The sequence below is a fragment of the Saccopteryx bilineata genome, chromosome 1 (assembly GCF_036850765.1).
Source record: "Saccopteryx bilineata isolate mSacBil1 chromosome 1, mSacBil1_pri_phased_curated, whole genome shotgun sequence".
Lineage (NCBI taxonomy): Eukaryota > Metazoa > Chordata > Mammalia > Chiroptera > Emballonuridae > Saccopteryx > Saccopteryx bilineata.
In genome coordinates this window covers 222,859,590-222,879,797 of record NC_089490.1, presented here as the reverse complement: position 1 = coordinate 222,879,797, position 20,208 = coordinate 222,859,590, and the positions used below count along the sequence as shown (strand labels likewise).

At 40.8% G+C, this 20,208-nt stretch overlaps 2 protein-coding genes across 10 annotated transcripts in view; one reads left to right on the top strand and one right to left on the bottom strand.

The window, feature by feature from the left end:
• CEP170 (centrosomal protein 170) overlaps positions 1-20,208 on the top strand; it is a 177,928-nt gene that overhangs the window by 679 nt on the left and 157,041 nt on the right. The window lies entirely within an intron of this gene.
• SDCCAG8 (SHH signaling and ciliogenesis regulator SDCCAG8) overlaps positions 1-20,208 on the bottom strand; it is a 246,613-nt gene that overhangs the window by 171,504 nt on the left and 54,901 nt on the right. For all 7 annotated transcript variants that reach the window (XR_010726186.1, XM_066236694.1, XM_066236702.1 and 4 more), the window contains 2 exons: positions 14,076-14,214; positions 2,670-2,822 (listed from right to left, as the gene is read on the bottom strand). Coding sequence is in view for 6 of the 7 variants with exons in the window: in XM_066236694.1 (XP_066092791.1) it covers positions 2,670-2,822; positions 14,076-14,214 (292 nt within the window). In the remaining variant the exon portion in view is untranslated. The remainder of the gene's footprint in view (positions 1-2,669; positions 2,823-14,075; positions 14,215-20,208) is intronic.

Genomic DNA, 20,208 nt, shown 5'->3' with positions numbered 1-20,208 from the left:
CTGGATTTCCCTTGAAGAAGGGTTATATTGGATTAGTTTTCAATTGAAAAAATGATACTCAGTAAATTAAGTCATTTGCCCAAGTTCATTGAAGCTAATAAATAAAAAGTCAAGCTGGGCTTTATATTCAAATCTGTCTGTTCTTACTCACATGAAGACCCAAGAAATCTATCTAATAAGACTATTTCTGTCTTTCTCTGGAGTAAGATTGATAATAGGCACAAGCTAAGATTTATTAAATGTCCACTTGAAGCCAGGTATTATATCAGGTACTTTTAAAACATTATCTTATTTAATCCAATCAATTCCTTGAGTAGGCCAACTCCATTATTCATGCTCCTGTAATTTGGAGAGGCTTGATTAATTCTTCAGGGTCACAGAAATGTCAGTTTAGATTCAACCCTAAAGCCTCTTATCCCAAAGCCACTTTCTGCCCTTTTCAGACGACAGCATGCACCTCAGTGCCGGGACCTCTCTTGGCTCTTCATGCACACACCTGTACTGAGGACAGGGCCTTGAGATCAAATGACAGCCAGACTCACTGGGGGCAAAACCAATGACACAGATTCAGAAATACATTGTATTTCTGAATACACCTTGATTATGAAATACTTGTCAGTCTAAAAAAGAGGCTTAGTTACCTCTGAGAGCGCCTGGAATGCTGCCTCCTTTTGTTCTCCCTATCAGGAATTCTCAGCAAGGCAAAAGTTTGCATTTGCTGAGGAAATAAAAATGTCCTAGGTGTGCCTGACCAGGTGGTGATGCAGTGGATAGAGCATTGGAGTGGGACGCAGAGGACCCAGGTTCGAAACCTCAAGTCACTGGCTTGAGCACGGGTTTGCCAGCTTGAGTGCAGGATCGCTGGCTTGAGCGTGGGACCATAGACATGACCCCATGTCATGAGCCCAAAGGTGGGTGGCTTGAAGCCCAAGGTTGCTGGCTTGAGCCCAAGGTCACTGAGACATATAGTAAATCAGGGGTGCCAAGCAATTCAATAAGAACTTGCAATAAACTGAGTTATGAGAGCCCATAGGAGAGGCTCCTGATCCATCTCTGGAAGGCTGTGAGAGAAGGTGGCACCAAAAAGAACTCTGAAGAGTCAATCAGAGAGGGTAGAGGAAGATTCTTCTGGGAAGGGGGCAAAGCACAAGCAAAATCCTGAAATAAAAAGTCACATGCAGATTGGCACGTGCACGTGTTTGAGAAAGTACAAGTAGATGAGGATGGTGGCGATGCAAGAAAAGTGAAGGGACCTGAGACTGGAGACTCAGAGAGGGGAAGAGAAATGTAGAACCTTTAGGCTATGCTCTAGGACCTTAAATTTTAGCCAAGGGGTTGAGGGAGACATAGAAGACTTTTTAAGCAAGAAGGCACAAGACTGGCATATTGAGGTGTTTAGTTTTGGGAAGATCATCCTGGCTGCAGTGTAAAGAACAGTAAGGGAGGGTGTTGGGAAAACAACTGTGTTAGGCTTGCTCGCTGGCTGCAAGCACTTTGCCTGATTAGTGCGTGAGCATGAGGCCGCACCATGTGTGTATAGCCTATGTAAGGCTGTGGGTGCTTGCCCTCGGGTGGATGGTGGCTTGCAGATGGTGGGATGGCAGCTTGTGGACTGCCTGCCTGCCACTGTGAGGGGTCGTTTTTGCTGTTCGTCCACCTGCTGCATGAGAAGTGGTTTCCCCTGCCTGTTTCCTTGTCCACCATTCCAAGACTTTATTAAACGGTATGGCCTTACCACTTTCCGGCTCTACAGAAAGATTGTTTCTTTAAACAGGTGAGAGAAATTTGAGCATTATATTCCTGATGGGAAGGAAGATGCTGCAGTGAAGGAAATGTTAAATGTTCAGTAGAGGAGGGACTGAGAGTGAGGGCCCTGAGGTGGTGGAAGAGAACGGACACAGAGGAAGGGGGATGTGTTAGGATGAAGCCTCTCCAGTTCCAACAGGGTTGGGATGCGGGTGACATTTTACTGTAAGCACAGGTGAGGGGAAGATAAATAGTTGAGGTGGTTACCACCTACTGGCTTCAATTTTCTTTGTTAGGGAAGCAAGGCTTTATGCTGAGAATGAGGGAAGAGGGGATAATAGAGAATTTGAGGAAAATCAAGGCGATTTGAAATAGCCCTTGAAAAGGGCCCCAAGGGGCCATCACGCCCCAGTTGGACCACTGTAATCGCCTCCCCTACTCTCTACACATTATTCTGGCTCTCCCTCTAATCTGTTGACAAAATGACTTTTCTCAATAATAAATGGCATCATGACATGGCCTATTTGAAAACCATTCAATGGTTCCGTCCATCACTTGTTGAATAAAACCTGAAGTCTGTCACATGGGTATTAAGGCCATTCATGACTTGGTCCCTCCACACTTGTCCAGACTCATCTCCCACACTGTCCCTCAGTGCCTGTGCTTTGGTCATCTGGGCCTTCAACTTGAGTATTGAAATCAAATGGGATTTATTCCATTTGCAAAGGTCAGAGACTATAACTTACTGAGAAAGACACGAAAAACAGATAATGTTTATGAACTTAAAGTTATAAGAAGTCTGAGTTCTTATTAGACTTTGAAATGTTGAGTTCACTCAAGAATTGCAGCCTACAGAACCAACAGTGACATTGCCACATGCACTGCATCCACCCGTGTGGACAGCAAACTGAGTCCCTACGTACCTTGGATCCCATGGCCTCCCTTTCCTTTGTCTGTTCTCTCTTCAGCATCTCCCTCTCCAAGGCCCTTTTCTCTTGCTGAGATGCAAGTTCTTTTTCCAGTCGCTCTGCCTGCCTCTCCAGTTCACTCTTCAGCTGCTCGCACTGGAGTAAAGCCTGCCAGAAGCAGACAGTGAAAGGGGAGGTTAGCCTTTAGGAAAACAAGGAGGAAATGAGACAACTCCATTTGGTTTTTATTTAAAACACTTTAAACCCACTATGGAGTCAATTAGAAAATTTTTATATTGGTTGATAATACCACTTAACTGGTATAACAGTATTCAAATGTTATATTTATTCACATATTTCAATTTTCATAACTAAGATTACATTTTTTTATTAACTAACAAAAGTTGGGTAATAGGCTTTGAGCAGGGCCACTGAGGAGTAAGGGTTTTGAAAAAGGAGATGGGGAAAATAAAGTGTTCTCGTATTTTCAATTATATGTCATGTTAACACTACATGAAATACGAAAGTATGCAATTTAACTGATTTTTTATTTGTTCATGGTTAAAGTTATTTGAATACTTTAAATGATAAACAGTTGAAAATATTTGAAATGAGATGTTAAGTTTATCACTCCATACAAGCATGGTTTTAACCATTATATAATAAGCAAGTATCTTTAACTATAAGATAAAATTTAGCTCTCTCCCCTTAAGCATATTACTACCATAAAAATTAGATAGTAATCAAAAGTTAAGATAAGGACTCAAAACAGCATTTACTACTTCGTTTTGTACAATGAGAATGGTCATCTTCCATTTCTAGTAATTTAAAAACCCATAACTGTCCATTAGGCTTTATTTCCTACTCTGCAAATTTAGTAGTAAAAATTCTTAACTTCTTCTTGGATATATACATAACGTGTATATATAATACCCAATAATAAACTATGAGTTCAAAATCCCAATTTTAAAAAATCCCATTAAGATTAGGTTGCTTTACATAGAAAATCTGAGTCATTCTAAGGTGTCTTAGTTTTCTTCCAGTGGCTGGTGTTTACAATCTCTACCTCACCCATCCACTCTTTTTCCCACAGAAAGAAACCCAAGTGTTATGACTCTTGTACTGCGTGATGGTAAATTTCACAATCACAGTTGCTGGTCATGGAGGCAGAAATGGTCTCAGTAAGCAGTGAGAGGAAGTTTTATGCATAGCTTTGCTTCCCTCTGGTAAAAGCGATAATAAATACCGACAGTGACGATGTAGCCTAAGTGAACCTTCTCTCCTCATCTGCAAGGTATTAAACCACAATTTCTTTCCAACTCTCCTACAAAGTTTCTGCACTCCTAAATACAGTATGAGGTTAAAATTCAATTGTCTCACAACAGGGTGGTATGGGTGAAGGAGGGTATGGGGCATAAATGCTGACGGACAAAGACATGAATTGGGGTGTGAACACACAATACAGTGCATAGAGATGTGTTGTAGAATTGGGTACCTGAAACTTGTATAGTTATGCTAACCACTGTTGTCCTAATAAATTCAATTAAAAAATAATGATCCTCATAAAAATAATAAAATTAGCTAAAATAATCTCAGGTTAACTGATAAGTAAATAGTTACTAAAAAAATGATTCTTCTAGGGAACTAGTCCCAAATCCAATCCTAGTTGAGAATGCTTTGAACAGAAAATTTTAAATTAGATTTTAAGAGAACTGAAAACGCATAATTTTTCTACAATTTAAGCCCCTGCAGCTTGTATTGTATAATGAATTAGAGGTCTTTGTGCTTCAGAATAAGATCACACTTTTGAAAAAGTTTTATCTGAACCTAATAAAAAAGTTCATAACTTCTGCTAATATAGTCTGTTTAGTGCACATATCAAGAAGCATTATTTTCTATGCCTATGACTGCTAATATAATGAATACTATTGGAATGAAAGAATAAAATTACTATTGAATATAAACCAATATATCCAATCAGAAGGTTTTTAACTGAACGAAAACTCAAGAGTCAACATTTTTGAGTCTCTCTTACAATGAACATCACGTACAAGAAAGATTTTGTTCTACTACATAAAAATTTATAAACTATTTCCATTAAAGTTTTTTCTTTTAATTCTAAGGTTTCCGCTCCTAGTTCCCAGAATCCCAGCTGATTCAGGATGCTTGATTATACTCCTCTAACCATTCAGTACAGACATAACTGAATTCTCAAAGGCTAGGTCGTAAACAGTCAATTACGATTAACTGACAAATCTTTATAGGTGACCAAGTTAACTTCATGCCTACAGCTACCATTTCTCCCAGTACTTGCTGAAGTGGTGGCTTGTCCCTTTCCCTGAGCACAACCCCTGCACATGACAGAAATGGGTGTAGGTCTTGAGGAGCTCAGAAATTATGTTTTCCCCCTACCCAGTAGACTCAATCCTCACGGGACCTTTTCTCTTCTGGGAAATATCTTTATTCGTGGTCATCCTATGTGGTCATTCTTGATATGCCCAGTCCTGCCTCATTAAACCAGAGTATGCATTACTAGCACTTAATGGGGTCAAAACATTTCCTAAAAGAGACTTATGTCTAGTCAACTCAATTTTTAAAATAGGAAACCTATTTTAGAATATAAAAAATTCCTTCCCAACTACCAGGGTTACACTCCTACTAACCCTTGTGAGAGAATTCATAATTAAAGAATTAAAGATCTTATGAGAAATACATTTTCTCACACTTATAAATGTAAACTTTAAAACATGAAAACGTTTTTATCTTTACAAAATAAAGCCCACAAAATAAAAATGACTACCAACATGTTTTAAGCATTTAACTTGTGAATAGCATAAAACTATTGATATTTGATTTATAAACCTTCACTTACCAGAAACCTATCAGCCCATCTTACCCCTATCTCCCATTTTTAAGATAGCTATAGTCTGTTTAGTGCACATATCAAGAAGCATTATTTTCTATGCCTATGACTGCAATCAAGTACTCAATGCTTTTCTGATTTTTAATATAATTCTTGCCTTTCTGACTCTGCTATATAGTCCAGGAACAATAATTTGGATTCTTGAAATGGAGAATAAAAGGCTTGGAGGCATTTGTTCAATCTACTGGGCTGGTATTTTTAGAAAAGCAATCTTCCTTTGAAAGGTTGTCTCCTTTATATATGTTAAGGACAACTTCATGCCCAAGCCAACAATTTCTCTTTGAATAGAAGCAAGCAGGTCAATGTCACGGTTAATAACCTTTGCATCTTGTAGCTTTAGCAAAGTATCATTGAAAACCATCTACTGGCCTGACCTGTGGTGGCACAGTGGATAAAGCATCGACCTGGAAATGCTGAGGTCGCCGGTTCGAAACCCTGGGCTTGCCTGGTTAAGGCACATATGGGAGTTGATGCTTCCAGCTCCTCCCCACCTTCTCTCTCTCTGTCTCTCCCTCTCCTTTATAAAATGAATTAAAAAAATTAAAAAAAAAAAAAAGAAAAGAAAACCGTCTACTTTTTCACCCTTGTTTACGCCCAGGTTAATTTTTTTCTTCTTTTAAGATTATCTTCTTAATGACTTACAACTTTCAAAGAACTACTAAAACATTTATTGAGCACTTGCTATGTGCCAGATACATTGCTAAATAGCTTATATGGATTAATTTATTCAACTTCCTCACTAAATTTTAAGTGGTTCTTATCATTCATATGAAGAAACTTGGGCTTCAAGACATTAAGAAACTTGTTCAAGATCAAAAACCTAGAAAGTGGCAGAGTAGAAATTTGAACCAAAGCAGTTCTACAATAGAATCTATAGGTATGGAATTATAATTTTTCTCATTTATAAGTTTATTATCTTATAAATTTCTCAGGGGTTTTTACTGCCACTACTAATATAAATATATAATAGAAAATAATTCCTTCTACTTACTTGCATGCAATATATAAAATCAAACACTAGGTGGCACCAAATATCAAGGAACTAGAAGAAAGTAATCATTTCCTAGGTCACTAATACAGTAGTTGGTTTTAAAATTAAACATGCATGTTTTCTCAGCTTTTGCTCTCATAATGCAAATATGTTTGAACATATCTTATAGATAAAACCAGTAGACTTGCCCTGCATTTTATAAACTGCTTAGAAATCAACCCTTGCATTATTACTAATTCAGTAAAAATACTATAGATTCACAAGCACCTCTCTAGTTCTTAACCATACTTTTTTTTTTTTTTTTTTTTTTTTCTTTCTGAAGCTGGAAATGGGGAGAGACAGTCAGACAGACTCCCGCATGCGCCCGACCGGGATCCACCCAGCACGCCCACCAGGGGCGATGCTCTGCCCACCAGGGGGCAATGCTCTGCCCCTCCGGGGGGGTCGCTCTGCTGCGACCAGAGCCACTCTAGCGCCTGGGGCAGAGGCCAAGGAGCCATCCCCAGCGCCCAGGCCATCTTTGCTCCAATGGAGCCTCGGCTGCGGGAGGGGAAGAGAGAGACAGAGAGGAAGGAGGAGGTGGGGGTGGAGAAGCAGATGGGCACTTCTCCTATGTGCCCTGGCCGGGAATCGAACCCGGGTCCCCCGCACGCCAGGCCGACGCTCTACCGCTGAGCCAACCAGCCAGGGCCTTAACCATACAACTTTTAAAACCATTAACTACAAAAATCCATGTTCATATTTAAAGGTAATACCTGATTTTAATTCAATTCAAGTTATTGTACAATTTTCCCTTAAAAAATGGCAAAGTAAGGAATAGAATGATAGATGTCACATATCTTCCTTTTAAGGTCTTTTGGTCGATAGAGCTATGTAAACAGCTACCAAAATTATACACCACATTACTAGGAACAGAGAGCAGGAAGAGGGTAGTTCAGACAGCAAGGGGCTGGGGAACACGATGCTTGTGTTGCTCCTCACAGGTTTGAATAGGTATTTCACAGAGGCGTACAGTGCAGAAAAGCAGAGCAAGAACAAATTCGTGGACATAGTCATTCGTGAATCAAATTCTGGAAACAGCACAGGCCATAGGAAAGAGAGAGTGTCATGAAAACAAGGACAGACGAGTCAGAGTGGAGCCTGATGTTGGCACATCTGGAAGGTCATGCTAAGGAATCTGTCTTACATTCTCCTGCAAAAAGGGAGGTCCTGAACAGGAGACTTTCACTTCAGGAGGACTCTGGCATCGCCGGGAAAGATGCACTGGAATTGGAAGAGACCCGAGGGAGGCAGATGGAGAAGGCTCTTGTGATGGTCTGCATGTGTTGCATAAGCGTATGCGAAGACCGGCATGAAGCAGGGCAGAGGTACAGGAATGGGAGGGTGGGCACAGCTCAGCAAGGGACTCTGATGAGAGAGTGAGTGTTGGGCATATGAGTTTTTAAAATTTGTATATGGTGTTTTGAGTTTGCTCACTTTTAGTGTTAAAAAATGGCACTGGGCAGCGCCAGGTATGTGATCAGTGAAATTGCAAATTACCTTCCTGCTTGAGAAGGGCCATTGTCTTGCTAATGTTTGCTGGAGGAGAGGTTTTTGCAACAGAAAGTTTTAGAAGGAGAAGGAAGCCATGTTTGCAGAGTTTGTGCAGAAAGAAGGAAGAAGATATGCAAATGAGGAACCAGAGCTGAAGAGCTTTTGTGAGCTCTGCTGAGACTGGTGAGGCCTTTGATTCTAGGAGAAACCAGAGAATGTGTCAGTGGCTTTGGGAGCCCTGAGTGAAAGGGAAGTGCTTTTTCCCTGTGTGTTGCTCGTTGCCTGGTGTGAGACTTGAATAAAGAATGGCCCACCATTTTTTGGCTACACTGTTTCTTTACCGTCTGTCCAAATCTAATGGGAACCTGCATGTGCCTGGCCATGACGGCGGCAACTGCTGGCTTTGCAGAGAACCCTCGGTAATGAGATGTCAAGAGTGAGGGATGAGGAAAAGCCAAGGTATTTTAAAGGATGTGAGCCAGGGCTGTTGGTAAAATAGACAGTGATGTCATTACCTTGAAAAGGCAATACAGAACATGGTACCTTAAAAGTCAGGTGTGGGACAGCTATCATTGTATTCCTCACTTGGCTATTTCTGTAAAAATAGCACAAAAAATGAAGGAACGGGAGTGGTAGACAAGAAGGTGGAGAGAATTCATAATCTGGTTGTATAGAGTTCTAAATGCTAGGGATTAGAATCCATGTAAAGAGGTCTAGCAAAGCCCTGGCCGGTTGGCTCAGTGGTAGAGCGTCGACCTGGCGTGTGGGGGACCCGGGTTTGATTCCCGGCCAGGGCACACAGGAGAAGCGCCCATTTGCTTCTCCACCCCCCCCCCTTCCTCTCTGTCTCTCTCTTCCCCTCCCGCAGCTGAGGCTCCATTGGAGCAAAGATGGCCCGGGCGCTGGGGATGGCTCCTTGGTCTCTGCCCCAGGCGCTAGAGTGGCTCTGGTCGCCAGGGCGACGCCCTGGAGGGGCAGAGCATCGCCCCCTGGTGGGCAGAGCCTCGCCCCTGGTGGGCATACCGGGTGGATCCCGGTCGGGCACATGCGGGAGTCTGTCTGACTGACTCTCCCCGTTTCCAGCTTCAGAAAAATACAACAACAACAACAAAAAAGAGGTCTAGCAGAAGCAAGGACTGGAGGTCTGGGACTCAGGAGACCTATTAGAACTAAAGAACTAAAGGCACAGGGGGGAGGAGGGTTCAAAGGACGGTGATAGTTTGGCCCCAGAAATTCAGGCAACATGGAGAAAGACCCTCTGAGAAAGTCTGCATCGAAGGCTTGGGGAACACAATTTAAAAGAGACTAAGAGAAGTAGACAAGAGCAATAGAAAGAGGACCCACAAGGGTAAAACAGCAGCTAAATCAAGGGAAAGAAAGGCTATGTTATGAATGGACAGTGAAGGGCTTCCAAAACTGCAGAGCTGAGTCAAATGAGAAGTGAGATGAGGTCACTGGGCATGGGAATCAGGAAATGACTGGTGACCATCGAGTGAGCAATTCAGCAGCAGATCAGACTACAGTGTTGAGAGCCTGACCCCCATGTGCATTGGAAGGTCTACCAGTGACATTTCTGTGAGCACATAATGGATTAAGTGGAAGGTGCTCAAGAAAAGGCTGCTCTTTGGGTTGGGTTTAACCAGAATAACAGATGTAGATATCTGGGGGGAGGGAGACAGGAAGAGGGAAGGATGAAAGATAAAGAAACATGTGATGGTAAACAGCTCAGGGTCCCTGAAACCCTACAAGGAGCAGATATCAAGAACTTAGGGCCAGACCTGTGGTGGCGCAGTGGATAAAGCGTCGACCTGGAAATGCTGAGGTCGCCGGTTCAAAACCCTGGGCTTGCCTGGTCAAGGCACATATGGGAGTTGATGCTTCCAGCTCCTCCCCCCTGTCTCTCTCTCCTCTCTCTCTGTCTCTCTCTCTCTCCTCTCCAAAATGAATAAATAAAAAAAAAAAAAAAAAAAAAAAAAAAGAACTTAGGGGAAGAGCTTCATCTTGGGCAACAATAGAGCCAGCCGAGCAAGGAAAAATGAGAAGGCACTGAAGAGGCACTTGTGATCCCAGCAAAGTGGCTCATCTTCTGAGAATGAGGGGCTAAGAGTATGGTTGAGAAATGAAGAACATGAAATTTCTCTCTAAAGTAGTTAGGTATTCAAAAGAAAAATAAAGAATTGCTCAACAGAACTTAATACCACTGGAGGTGACCAGTATTACCCTCCTGTGGAATTGGCTCAGTGGCTTTCCTCTGCAGTGCTTGACAGGCTCAAAGAGTGAAACAAACACAAATGTTATTGGGTGTCACTTTGACAGGAACTGGCAATACAGGTAAAACAGAAAGATAAGAATAAAGGAATTCTGGTGCTAGAACGGATGGCAAGTCCCTTAGCGGGCATTTAATGAGTACCTATTAAGTGCTAAGCACTATGCACAATGCTAAGAGTTTAATGGCAAACAGATGGAGAGTTTCCTCCCTCTCAAAGATTTTAAAGCTTAATGAAGCATTCAGGCAAGGAAGCAAAAATGATTCCTTTTGATAAATGCCATAATGAGGAGTGGTTCCTAACAAGGGGCAGTTTTGCACTCTCTGCCCCCAGGGGACATTTGACAATGTCTGAAGACACCTTTGGATGTCAGAACGTAGGGAATAGATGCTGCTAAACATCCTACAATGTGTAGGACATCCTCCAAAACAAAGAATTATGTAGGCCAAAATGTCAGTGCCAAGGTTGAGCAAACCCTGCTTTAAAGGTACATAAAAGTCACATCATGTCTAGACATGGGAAACAGAGATTTTTCTAGGGAGAGAAGCATGAAAGCTAAGATTTCAGGAGTGAAGAATTTGCATGGTAGATATAAATGCCCCAAACTGGCCAAGACATAATGTAATCAGGAATTAACAGTCACCGCCACCACCACTTATTGAGAAAAATAATTTGTGCCAGAGTTTCTACAAAATAACCTACACATGCATTTTAAAGTAGGGCTCCCATAACAATCCCATGAGTCAGAGCATTTCCGTTTAGCAGACGAGGAAACAGTGAGGCACAGAGAATAACTTGCCCGAAGTCACACACCTAGTGAAGAAAGGGGTTGGAGGTTGAAGCAAGGTCTGGCTAACTCTAATATGACCATGTCCAACCTCTAAATCCACTGCCTTTCCAGCTGACAGTAGCTGAGTGTGCTGGAGAACAGGCTGTAAGAGGAGACTAACAGGAAGTGACCCTGGAGGGTTCAAAGGAAGCATGTAATGACAGACTTCAGAAACAGTGGAGGTGGCGGGAGCTTGCCAAAGGATTTTACACAGGAGAGTCACATAATCAAATCTGCCTTGAATAAAGATCACTTCTGGCTGCAGTGTCACAGGGTGATGAAAGGGCCATGAGGCTTGTATAATTCACAAGTCCAGGGATTGCAACGGCCTAAGAAAGGTGGTGAAGGAAAGAATTCCAATAATTCAGAAACTAAGATGAGCGTTTGGTGATTGGCCGGAAGTCCGGCACAGGAGAGGATGACATCCAGATCACTGTCAGGGCATGTTAGTGGACAAAGGTGCTATTCAGTAAGCAGACAACCCATCAGACTGGCGGGAGTGAGTACAAGTTCCGTTTGGGACTGTGAAGTTCACATTTAAGTGGAAAGTGAAAGTGACCAGCCTGGAGACAAGAGAGGAGGCTAGAAAACTAAGGGCAGGAATGAGGACTCAGAACAAATTGAACCGGGATGGGGAACAAGTGGAAGGGCTCTGGCCAGAGAGCAGGTTCAAAATCTGAGGTCTCAGGGATGCCTCAGTTAATGTAGGAGTTATGGTAGAAAAGGGGCAAACAGAGTAAAGGAAGCTGAAGTGTGTGGGGACTATGTTGGGACTAAGGTATACATATATTAACAACACTGATATTGAAACCTTCAAAGCTGATAAAAGGAGATATGATGGAGACTCTTGCAGAAAGAATATCAGTGCCCCTCCAAAGTTCATATGCTGACCGTTACCCTCCAATGTGATGATGTTAGGAGGTGGGGCCTTTGGGAGGTGACCAGGTCATGAGGTTGGAGCCCTCATGAATGGGACTAGTGCCCTTAGGAAATGGACCCAAGAGAGCACCCTCATGATAGCATTTATGAACCAGGAAGTGGTTCTCACCAGACACTGGACATGCCGTTGCCTTGACCTTGGACTTCCCAGCCCCCAGAACTATGAGAAATAAATGTTCACTGTTTAAGCCAGCCTGTGATATATTTTTATAGCAGTCTGGACGAACAAGGGGAAAAGGGTCAAATATTAAAGCTCTTAAAAAGTGTCAAAGATAGTATAATTATTCTATAAACCCGAGTAATAAAATGGATGCATTTCTTTTTTTAAAAGAAGTGTCAAAAAATAAAACAAAATTTAAAAAGTATCAAATAGTGTCATCTAGACTGAGAGTTGATATTAACTAGAGTTAGGGAAAAACAACAAAGACATTTGAAGAGGACTAGTGACAAAGCAGGTGGCAAAGAAATGGCAATTCGGAGTAAAGTGAGCACTAATTCTGCCATTGTCTCTGGGTGAGATGGAATGAGTGGCCGAGGGCCTTCTCTGGAGGCCCCATGGTTTATGTTATGATCAAGGGACAACAAGATGTCAGTAAAAATGAAGAAACTAGAAGGTGGAAGAAAACAGTCAAGAATGTGGTGGCCTGACCAGGCAGTGGCACAGTGTATAGAGCGTCGAACTGGGATGAAGAGGACCCAGATTTGAAACCCCGATGTTGCCGGCTTGATGTGGGCTCATTTGGTTTGAGCAAAGCTCACCAGCTTGAGCCCAAGGTCACTGACTTGAGCAAGGGGTCACTCAGTCAGCTGTAGCCCTATGGTCAAGGCACACATGAGAAAGTAATCAATGAACAACTAAGGTGCTGCAACGAAGAATTGATGCTTCTCATCTCCTTTCCTGTCTGTCTGTCCCTGTCTGTCCCTCTCTCTGATTCTCTCTCTGTCTCTGTGGAAAAAAATAAGTTGCGGAGTTTGGTCAGAATTGAACATAAGTTTCAGAAGGCACAGGTGAATTAGTAGTAAAAACAGTGATGGTCAAATGGTCTGGGAAGGGTTGGGGACGACCTGGACAGAGAGACAAATGGATTAGGTAATAACTAAGAAGAGGCTTACTATAAAATAGCCTAGCACTTTAGTGAAACACTGATGCTATCATAGGGCTTAGACCAGACTGTGATGATCAAAAAGCTGTCTGTACCTACAGTAACCGCCAGCTACACGTGGCTAGTGAGCACATCGAGTGTGCTCAGCATGTCTGGGGAAAATACACACATAGCAAAGTGAATGGATTAAGGCGTGGTCCCCAAAAACAGCAATGAACCAATAGTAATCTCCTATCCAAAGTTTCTAGAACACTGCCTGATCACTATTGTCTTCATCATTATTATTAAACATGTTTGATTTTGTATACAGTGGATCCAGACCATAGCTGAGGATGCTATGAAATACACATATATTATTAACTGTGGCATAGCTGGAGGTTCTCAAAATTTCCCATGTATAGCAAAAAACCATTTTTCATTAGTGATACATGAACATACACATATGGGTGTTAAAATTTTAACAGCAGGTGCACTTGAAACCTATATAATTATGTTAACCAGTGTCAGCCTAACAGATTCTTTAAAAGAACCAATTTTTTTAAAAAAAGATTTTAACAGCATTAAAAATGATCAGCAAATAAAAAGATTAAACACACAAGCCTTTGAAAGGACTTGACCACATTGTACTATGTTCTCTAAAGAGTGAAACAACAGAGTGTTTGCAGAGGAATAAGAAATCTCCAAACAGCAAATTGGCTTAACTTAGCAAAGTCAACATGAACAGACTGGTATTTACTTTGCGAAAGTCTGGGAAAGAGTGGGAGCATAAGCAAAGGAATTGCCAGGGAGAAACAGAGCGACAGTGGCATGCCTTTATTTGAATCCGTTAGACTTGCCTTGGTTTTCTCAAACACGGCTTCTTCCGTCATGAGCACAGCCTGCTTCACCTGCTCATAGGCACTGACTTCCCTCTGCTGCCCCTCTGCCAGGCTGCTTCTCACAGACACCAGCGCTGACATTAAGTCATCTCTTTCTCTGTTGGCACAGAAAGCACATTCAAAACCAGAAATGACTGAGCGATCGTGTATTCCTAAGTCAGAAAGAAAAAGCAGTAAGACGCATTAGTAGAAGAGGCAAGGCCGACCGGCTCAGCACACACATCACTGCATGCCCCAGAGAAAGACCCTCTGTCCTCACTGGGCAAGCGGCAAGCAAAGAAGCCAGAAGGTGTCAGGCATTCATGGCAGGACGCGGCTACAGGGACAGTAACCTATTATGGACAGGACTGGCACTAAGAGATGCAGATCAAAGCCCAGAGAAGAGGAAATTCATTTCTAAATAAAAGGGGGCAGCATGAAAGGAAAAAGAACAACCAGGTAGGAAAGCTGGCCACTATACCCCAAAGTAGCAGTAAGCATAAGAAGGGACATCTAAGGGTTTGTTTACACTGCTAATTCCCCCTCTCATTTACTTAAACAAATGTATGTCCTTTCCTTTTTACCTTCCTCCACTATCCTCTTGTTCACTTTTCTCTTCCAATTAAATTCATTCACCTACTCAGGAAGACATTTCTTCTTTCAATGGTTAGTAATGCTGAGTCCCCTCTAATGCCCTGGTCACCCATGTAATACCCAGAAGGGAACATGATCTTATCCCACTGGGTTTCATCACCACCTATCCCCACCCCATCCCCGGCAATTCTCAGAAGTACCCTAAGCTAAGCTATTTCTGAGAGAGAGAAATGAAATGACTGCCAAAACACTTTGGCACTTAAAATAGCAAGGATCCATTCTTGCGGGTTAAATATTCTGGGATTCTGGGATATATGGAATTTAACAACTGGATAACAATGACCATCAGACCAAAGAGAAAGTGACATGGGGATCTTTCTATACACATAAAGTGAAATAACTGTAAGATGGACTGTTATGTGCGCTTTGTTAAAAGCTCAAGTTCAAAACTGTGGTTTCAAGTTCAACTCAAGGAACTGCTTGCAGGCTCTTTTCACTGCCAAGTTCTACATGATCAGAAAAAGCCAACTGTGATTTTCTTTTTCATTTTGCAAACTCTGAGTTACAATCTAAAAGATTATTTTTTTTTAATAAATTTTTATTAATGGTAATGGGATGACATTAATAAATCAGGGTACATATACTCAAAGAAAACATGTCTAGGTTATTTTGTCATCAAATTATGTTGCAAACCCCTCGCCCAAAGTCAGATTGTCCTCCGTCACCCTCTATCTAGTTCTCTGTGCCCCTCCCCCTCCCCCTAACTCTCTCCCTCCCTCCCTCCCATGTCCTCCCTCCCCCCCCCACCCTTGGTAACCACCACACTCTTGTCCATGTCTCTTAGTCTCATTTTTATGTTCCACCAATGTATGGAATCATGTAGTTCTTGTTTTTTTCTGATTTGCTTATTTCACTCCTTATAATGTTATCAAGATCCCACCATTTTGCTGTAAATGATCTGATGTCATCATTTCTTATGGCTGAGTAGTATTCCATAGTGTATATGTGCCACATCTTCTTTATCCAGTCTTCTATTGAAGGGCTTTTTGGTTGTTTCCATGTCTTGGCCACTGTGAACAGTGCTGCAATGAACATGGGGCTACATGTGTCTTCACGTATCAATGATTCTGAGGTTTTGGGGTATATACCCAGTAGAGGGATTGCTGGGTCATAAGGTAGTTCTATTTGCAGTTTTTTGAGGAACCACCATACTTTCCTCCATAAAGGTTGTACTACTTTACAGTCCCACCAACAGTGAATGAGGGTTCCTTTTTCTCCACAGCCTCTCCAACATTTGCTATTACCCGTCTTGTTGATAATAGCTAATCTAACAGGGGTGAGGTGGTATCTCATTGTAGTTTTGATTTGCATTTCTCTAATAACTAATGAAGCTGAGCATCTTTTCATATATCTGTTGGCCATTTGTATCTCTTCCTGGGAGAAGTGTCTGTTCATGTCCTCTTCCCATTTTTTTATTGGATTGTTTGTTTGTTTGTTGTTGAGTTTTATGAGTTCTAAAAGATTATAAAGCCGGAGTTTGAGTTGATTTTAGAATTGACCAGTGACTTCATTAAAAAAGATCTCTGAAAGATAAAGTGATTGAAATTATGTGCGGTATTTGGAAAGAAGCTATATTTTAAGAAATATGTAATACTGAATGAAGTTACAATTATTAGCAGTTTCATAAGAGCGCTTTTTGTTTAAAAAAAAAGGGAGAGAGCCTGACCTGTGGTGACGCAGTGGATAAAGCGTTGACCTGGAAATGCTGAGGTCGCCGGTTCAAAACCCTGGGCTTGCCTGGTCGAGGCACTTATGGGAGTTGAGGCTTCCAGCTCCTCCCACCTTCTCTCTCTCCTCTCTCTTCCTCTCTGTCTCTCTCCCTCTCTCTGTCCTCTCTAAAAATGAATAAAAAAATTTAAAAAAAAAGGGAGAGAAAAAGTTGCTGCAAATATCACAAAATTCATGGGAGCACTGTAACCTTTATTTTAGAATTTCCTGATGTGTTTGCTTTAAACTGAGAAATATAACTTAATTTGTTTATTTTATTTTTTGTTCCTTTAGAAAACAAAAACAATGATTATGTGAAAAAGTGGAAGTCAAAGCAAATTATTCTAGTTATACAATAAATAAATAAAAGCAAAACTGGATTTATATTTCTGTACATTTTTAAATAAGCTCTAGCATAAATGCAGACTAGCTCTGTTGAGGATATGCAATCCAGTTAGAACCCATAATTTTAGAAAATAAAGTTACTCTTAAGGATAGCAAGTCTAATATGTACTGAAAACACAGTTACTATTGAACAGTACCTTTATCTGTTACTGATACCATACCATCATCAAAGCCAAAGTTCCAGATAAAAAGAATTAACAAAAAAGCTCAGTGTTTGTAAGTATGTTAACAGATCCCAGCAGGATCAAAATCTAACAAATTTGTATTTTATTTCAACACATTTAATCTCTTTTCAGTATATCCTCACTCAGTGGTTTGCCACACTGTAGATGCTCAATGAAATAAACAAAAGGACCAATGAATGAATGGTGACTTGGCTACAGGAGGACATCAAAAGGGGGAAATAAAACTCCTTCCCACTTCTTTTATTTTTATTTTTATTGATTTTAATTTGTTGTGTTTACATAGTTACAAGTGTTCCCCCAAATATATCTCCCTCTCTCCCCCCACTGTGTTCTCCTTGATACCCCTTTTGCCCCCTCCCCCCACAGCCTTCCCCCTTTCCCTCATGATTTACTATCCTGCTCTCTATCTCCCTCTGTTATGTGTATATACTCTCACTAATGTCTTTCCTTTCTTTGATCCCCTCCTCTCATCCCCATTCCCTTTGACTGCTTTCCCTCTAGACTCTTTGACCCCTCTGTACCTATATTCTGTTCCTCAGTTAACATTGTTCATTAGCTTCCTTATATGAGTGAAGTTATATGATATTTTTCTTTATCTGCCAAAATAAAATTTTGCCTTATTTCATTTAGGTTAATAGTCTCCAGGTCCATCCATCTTGTCGCAAAGCGTAAAATTTTCCTTTTTCATGACCACATAGTATTCTATTGTGTATATATACCAAAGCCTCTTAATCCACTGGTCTACTGATGGACACTTGGGCTGTTTCCAGATCTTGGCTATTGTAAACAATGCTGCCATAAACATGGGGGTGCATTTCTTCTTTTGAATCAGTGATTTATTATTCTTAGGATATATTCCTAGAAGTGGAACAGCTGAGTCAAAAGTCAGTTCGATTATTTGAGGAATCTCCATACTGTTTTCCACAGTGGCTGCACCAGTCTGCATTCCCACTAGCAGTGCAGAAGGGTTACCTTTTCTCTGCAACCTCTCCAGCACTTATCATGTGTTGTTTTGTTGATGAGCACCATTCAGACAGGTGTGATGTGGTATCTCATTGTGGTTTTACTTTGCATTTCTCTAATGATTAGTGATATTGAACATTTTTTCATATGCCCATTGGCCATCTGTATGTACTCTTTGGAGAACTGTCTATTCGGTTCTTTTGCCCAATTTTTTATTGGATTGTTTACTTTCCTGGTGTTGAGTTTTATAAGTTCTTTATAAATTTTGGTTATTAACTGCTTATTGAACATGTTAGCGAATATGTTCTCCCATTGTGTGGGTTATCTTTTTATTTTGTTCATGTTGTCTTTTGCTGTGCAAAAACTTTTTAGATTGATACAGTCCCATGTGTATATCCTGTCCTTTATTTCACTTGCCCGTGGAGTTAAATCAGCAAATATATTGCTGCGAGAGATGCTGGAGAGCTTACTGTCTATGTTTTCTTCCAAGATGATCATGGTTTCACAACTTACATTCAAGTCTTTTATCCACTTTGAGTTTATTTTTGTGAATAACAAAATAAGTTATTATTTAAGTGTAAGTTGGGGGTCTAGATTCATTTTTTTTGCAGGTAGCTGTCCAATTTTCCCAACACCATTTGTTAAAGAGACTGTCTTTACTCCATTGTATGCTCTTACCTCTTTTGTCAAATATCAACTGGCCATAAAGGTGTGGGTTTATTTCTACATTCTCTGTTCTGTTCCATTGATCTGTTTGCCTGTTCTTATGCCAGTACCAAGCTGTTTTTAGTATGATGGCCTTGTAGTATAAATTGATATCAGGAAATGTGATACCCCCTGCTTTATTCTTCTGTTTCAAGATTGCTGAGGCTATTCATGTTCTTTTTTGGTTCCATATAAATTTTTGGAATATGTATTCTATATTTTTGAAGTATGACATTGGTTTTTTAATAGGAATTGCATTGAATTTATAGATTGCTTTGGGTAGTATAGACATTTTAACGATATTTATTCTTCCTAGCCATGAACATGGTATATGCTTCTACTTGTTTGTATCTTCCTTGATTTCTTTTATCAGTGTTTTATAATTTTCCAAGTACAGGTCTTTAACCTTCTTGGTTAAATTTACTCCTAGGTACTTTATTTTGTTGTTGTTGTTGTTGTTATAATCATGAAGGAGATTGCTCCCTTAATTTCTCTTTCAGACAGTTCAATGTTGGAGTATATAAATGCCACTGACTTCTGAATATTGATTTTATACCCTGCCACCTTGCTGAATTCATTTATCAGTTCCAATAGAGTTTTGACTACAACTTTAGGGTTTTCTATGTACAGTATCATATCATCAGCAAATAATAAAAGTTTTACTTCTTCTTTTCCAATTTGGTGCTTCTTGAACTTGTGTGACTTTTTCCTTCATCAATTTAGGAAAATTTTCAGCTATGATTTCTTCAAACAGATTCTCTATCCCTTATTCCTTCTTTTCTCCTTCAGGAACCCCTATGATGCGGATGTTATTTCTCTTTATATTGTCACAGAGTTCTCTTATAGTTTCCTCAGACTTTTTGAGCCTCTTTTCTTTTTCTGCTCTGTTTCTCTGTTTTTATTTATCTTGTCCTCTAAGTTGCTGATTCAGTCCTCTGCTTCATCCAGCCTGCTATTGATTCCTTCTAGTGTAGTCTTCATTTCTGATATTGTAATTGTCATTTCTGATTGAATCTTTTTTATGATTTCAATGTCCTTTTTGATGCCTGCTATTTCTTTAGGTGCTTATTATGTCCATTCATTGTAGCCCTAAGATCCTTAAGCATCCTAACAATCATTATTTTAAACTGCATTCGGTAATTTGGTTACTTCCATCTCATTCAGTTCTTCTTCTGGGGATTTCTCTTGTGGATTCATACGGATTGCATTTTTCTGTCTTCCTGTTTTTTCTGTGTGCAGTTTGCAAGCTTGTTGGGGTTGCGCAGCTGAGGTTAGTATATGGGATGCAGCCCCCTCCTCCAAGGCTTAATCCCTCAGACTCTGCTGGTTGCTCAAATTTTAACTCTCCTTAACAAGTTGAGCAGCATAAAAGTCTTAATTTCCCTGCTGTTTGTTTGCTGAGCCTAGCAGGTAACTTGTGTGTTTAGGACAGAGGTAGTGGGCGTATCTTGCTCATTGGCCCCAGTTGAAACTATCCAGGCCATTTTTATTTT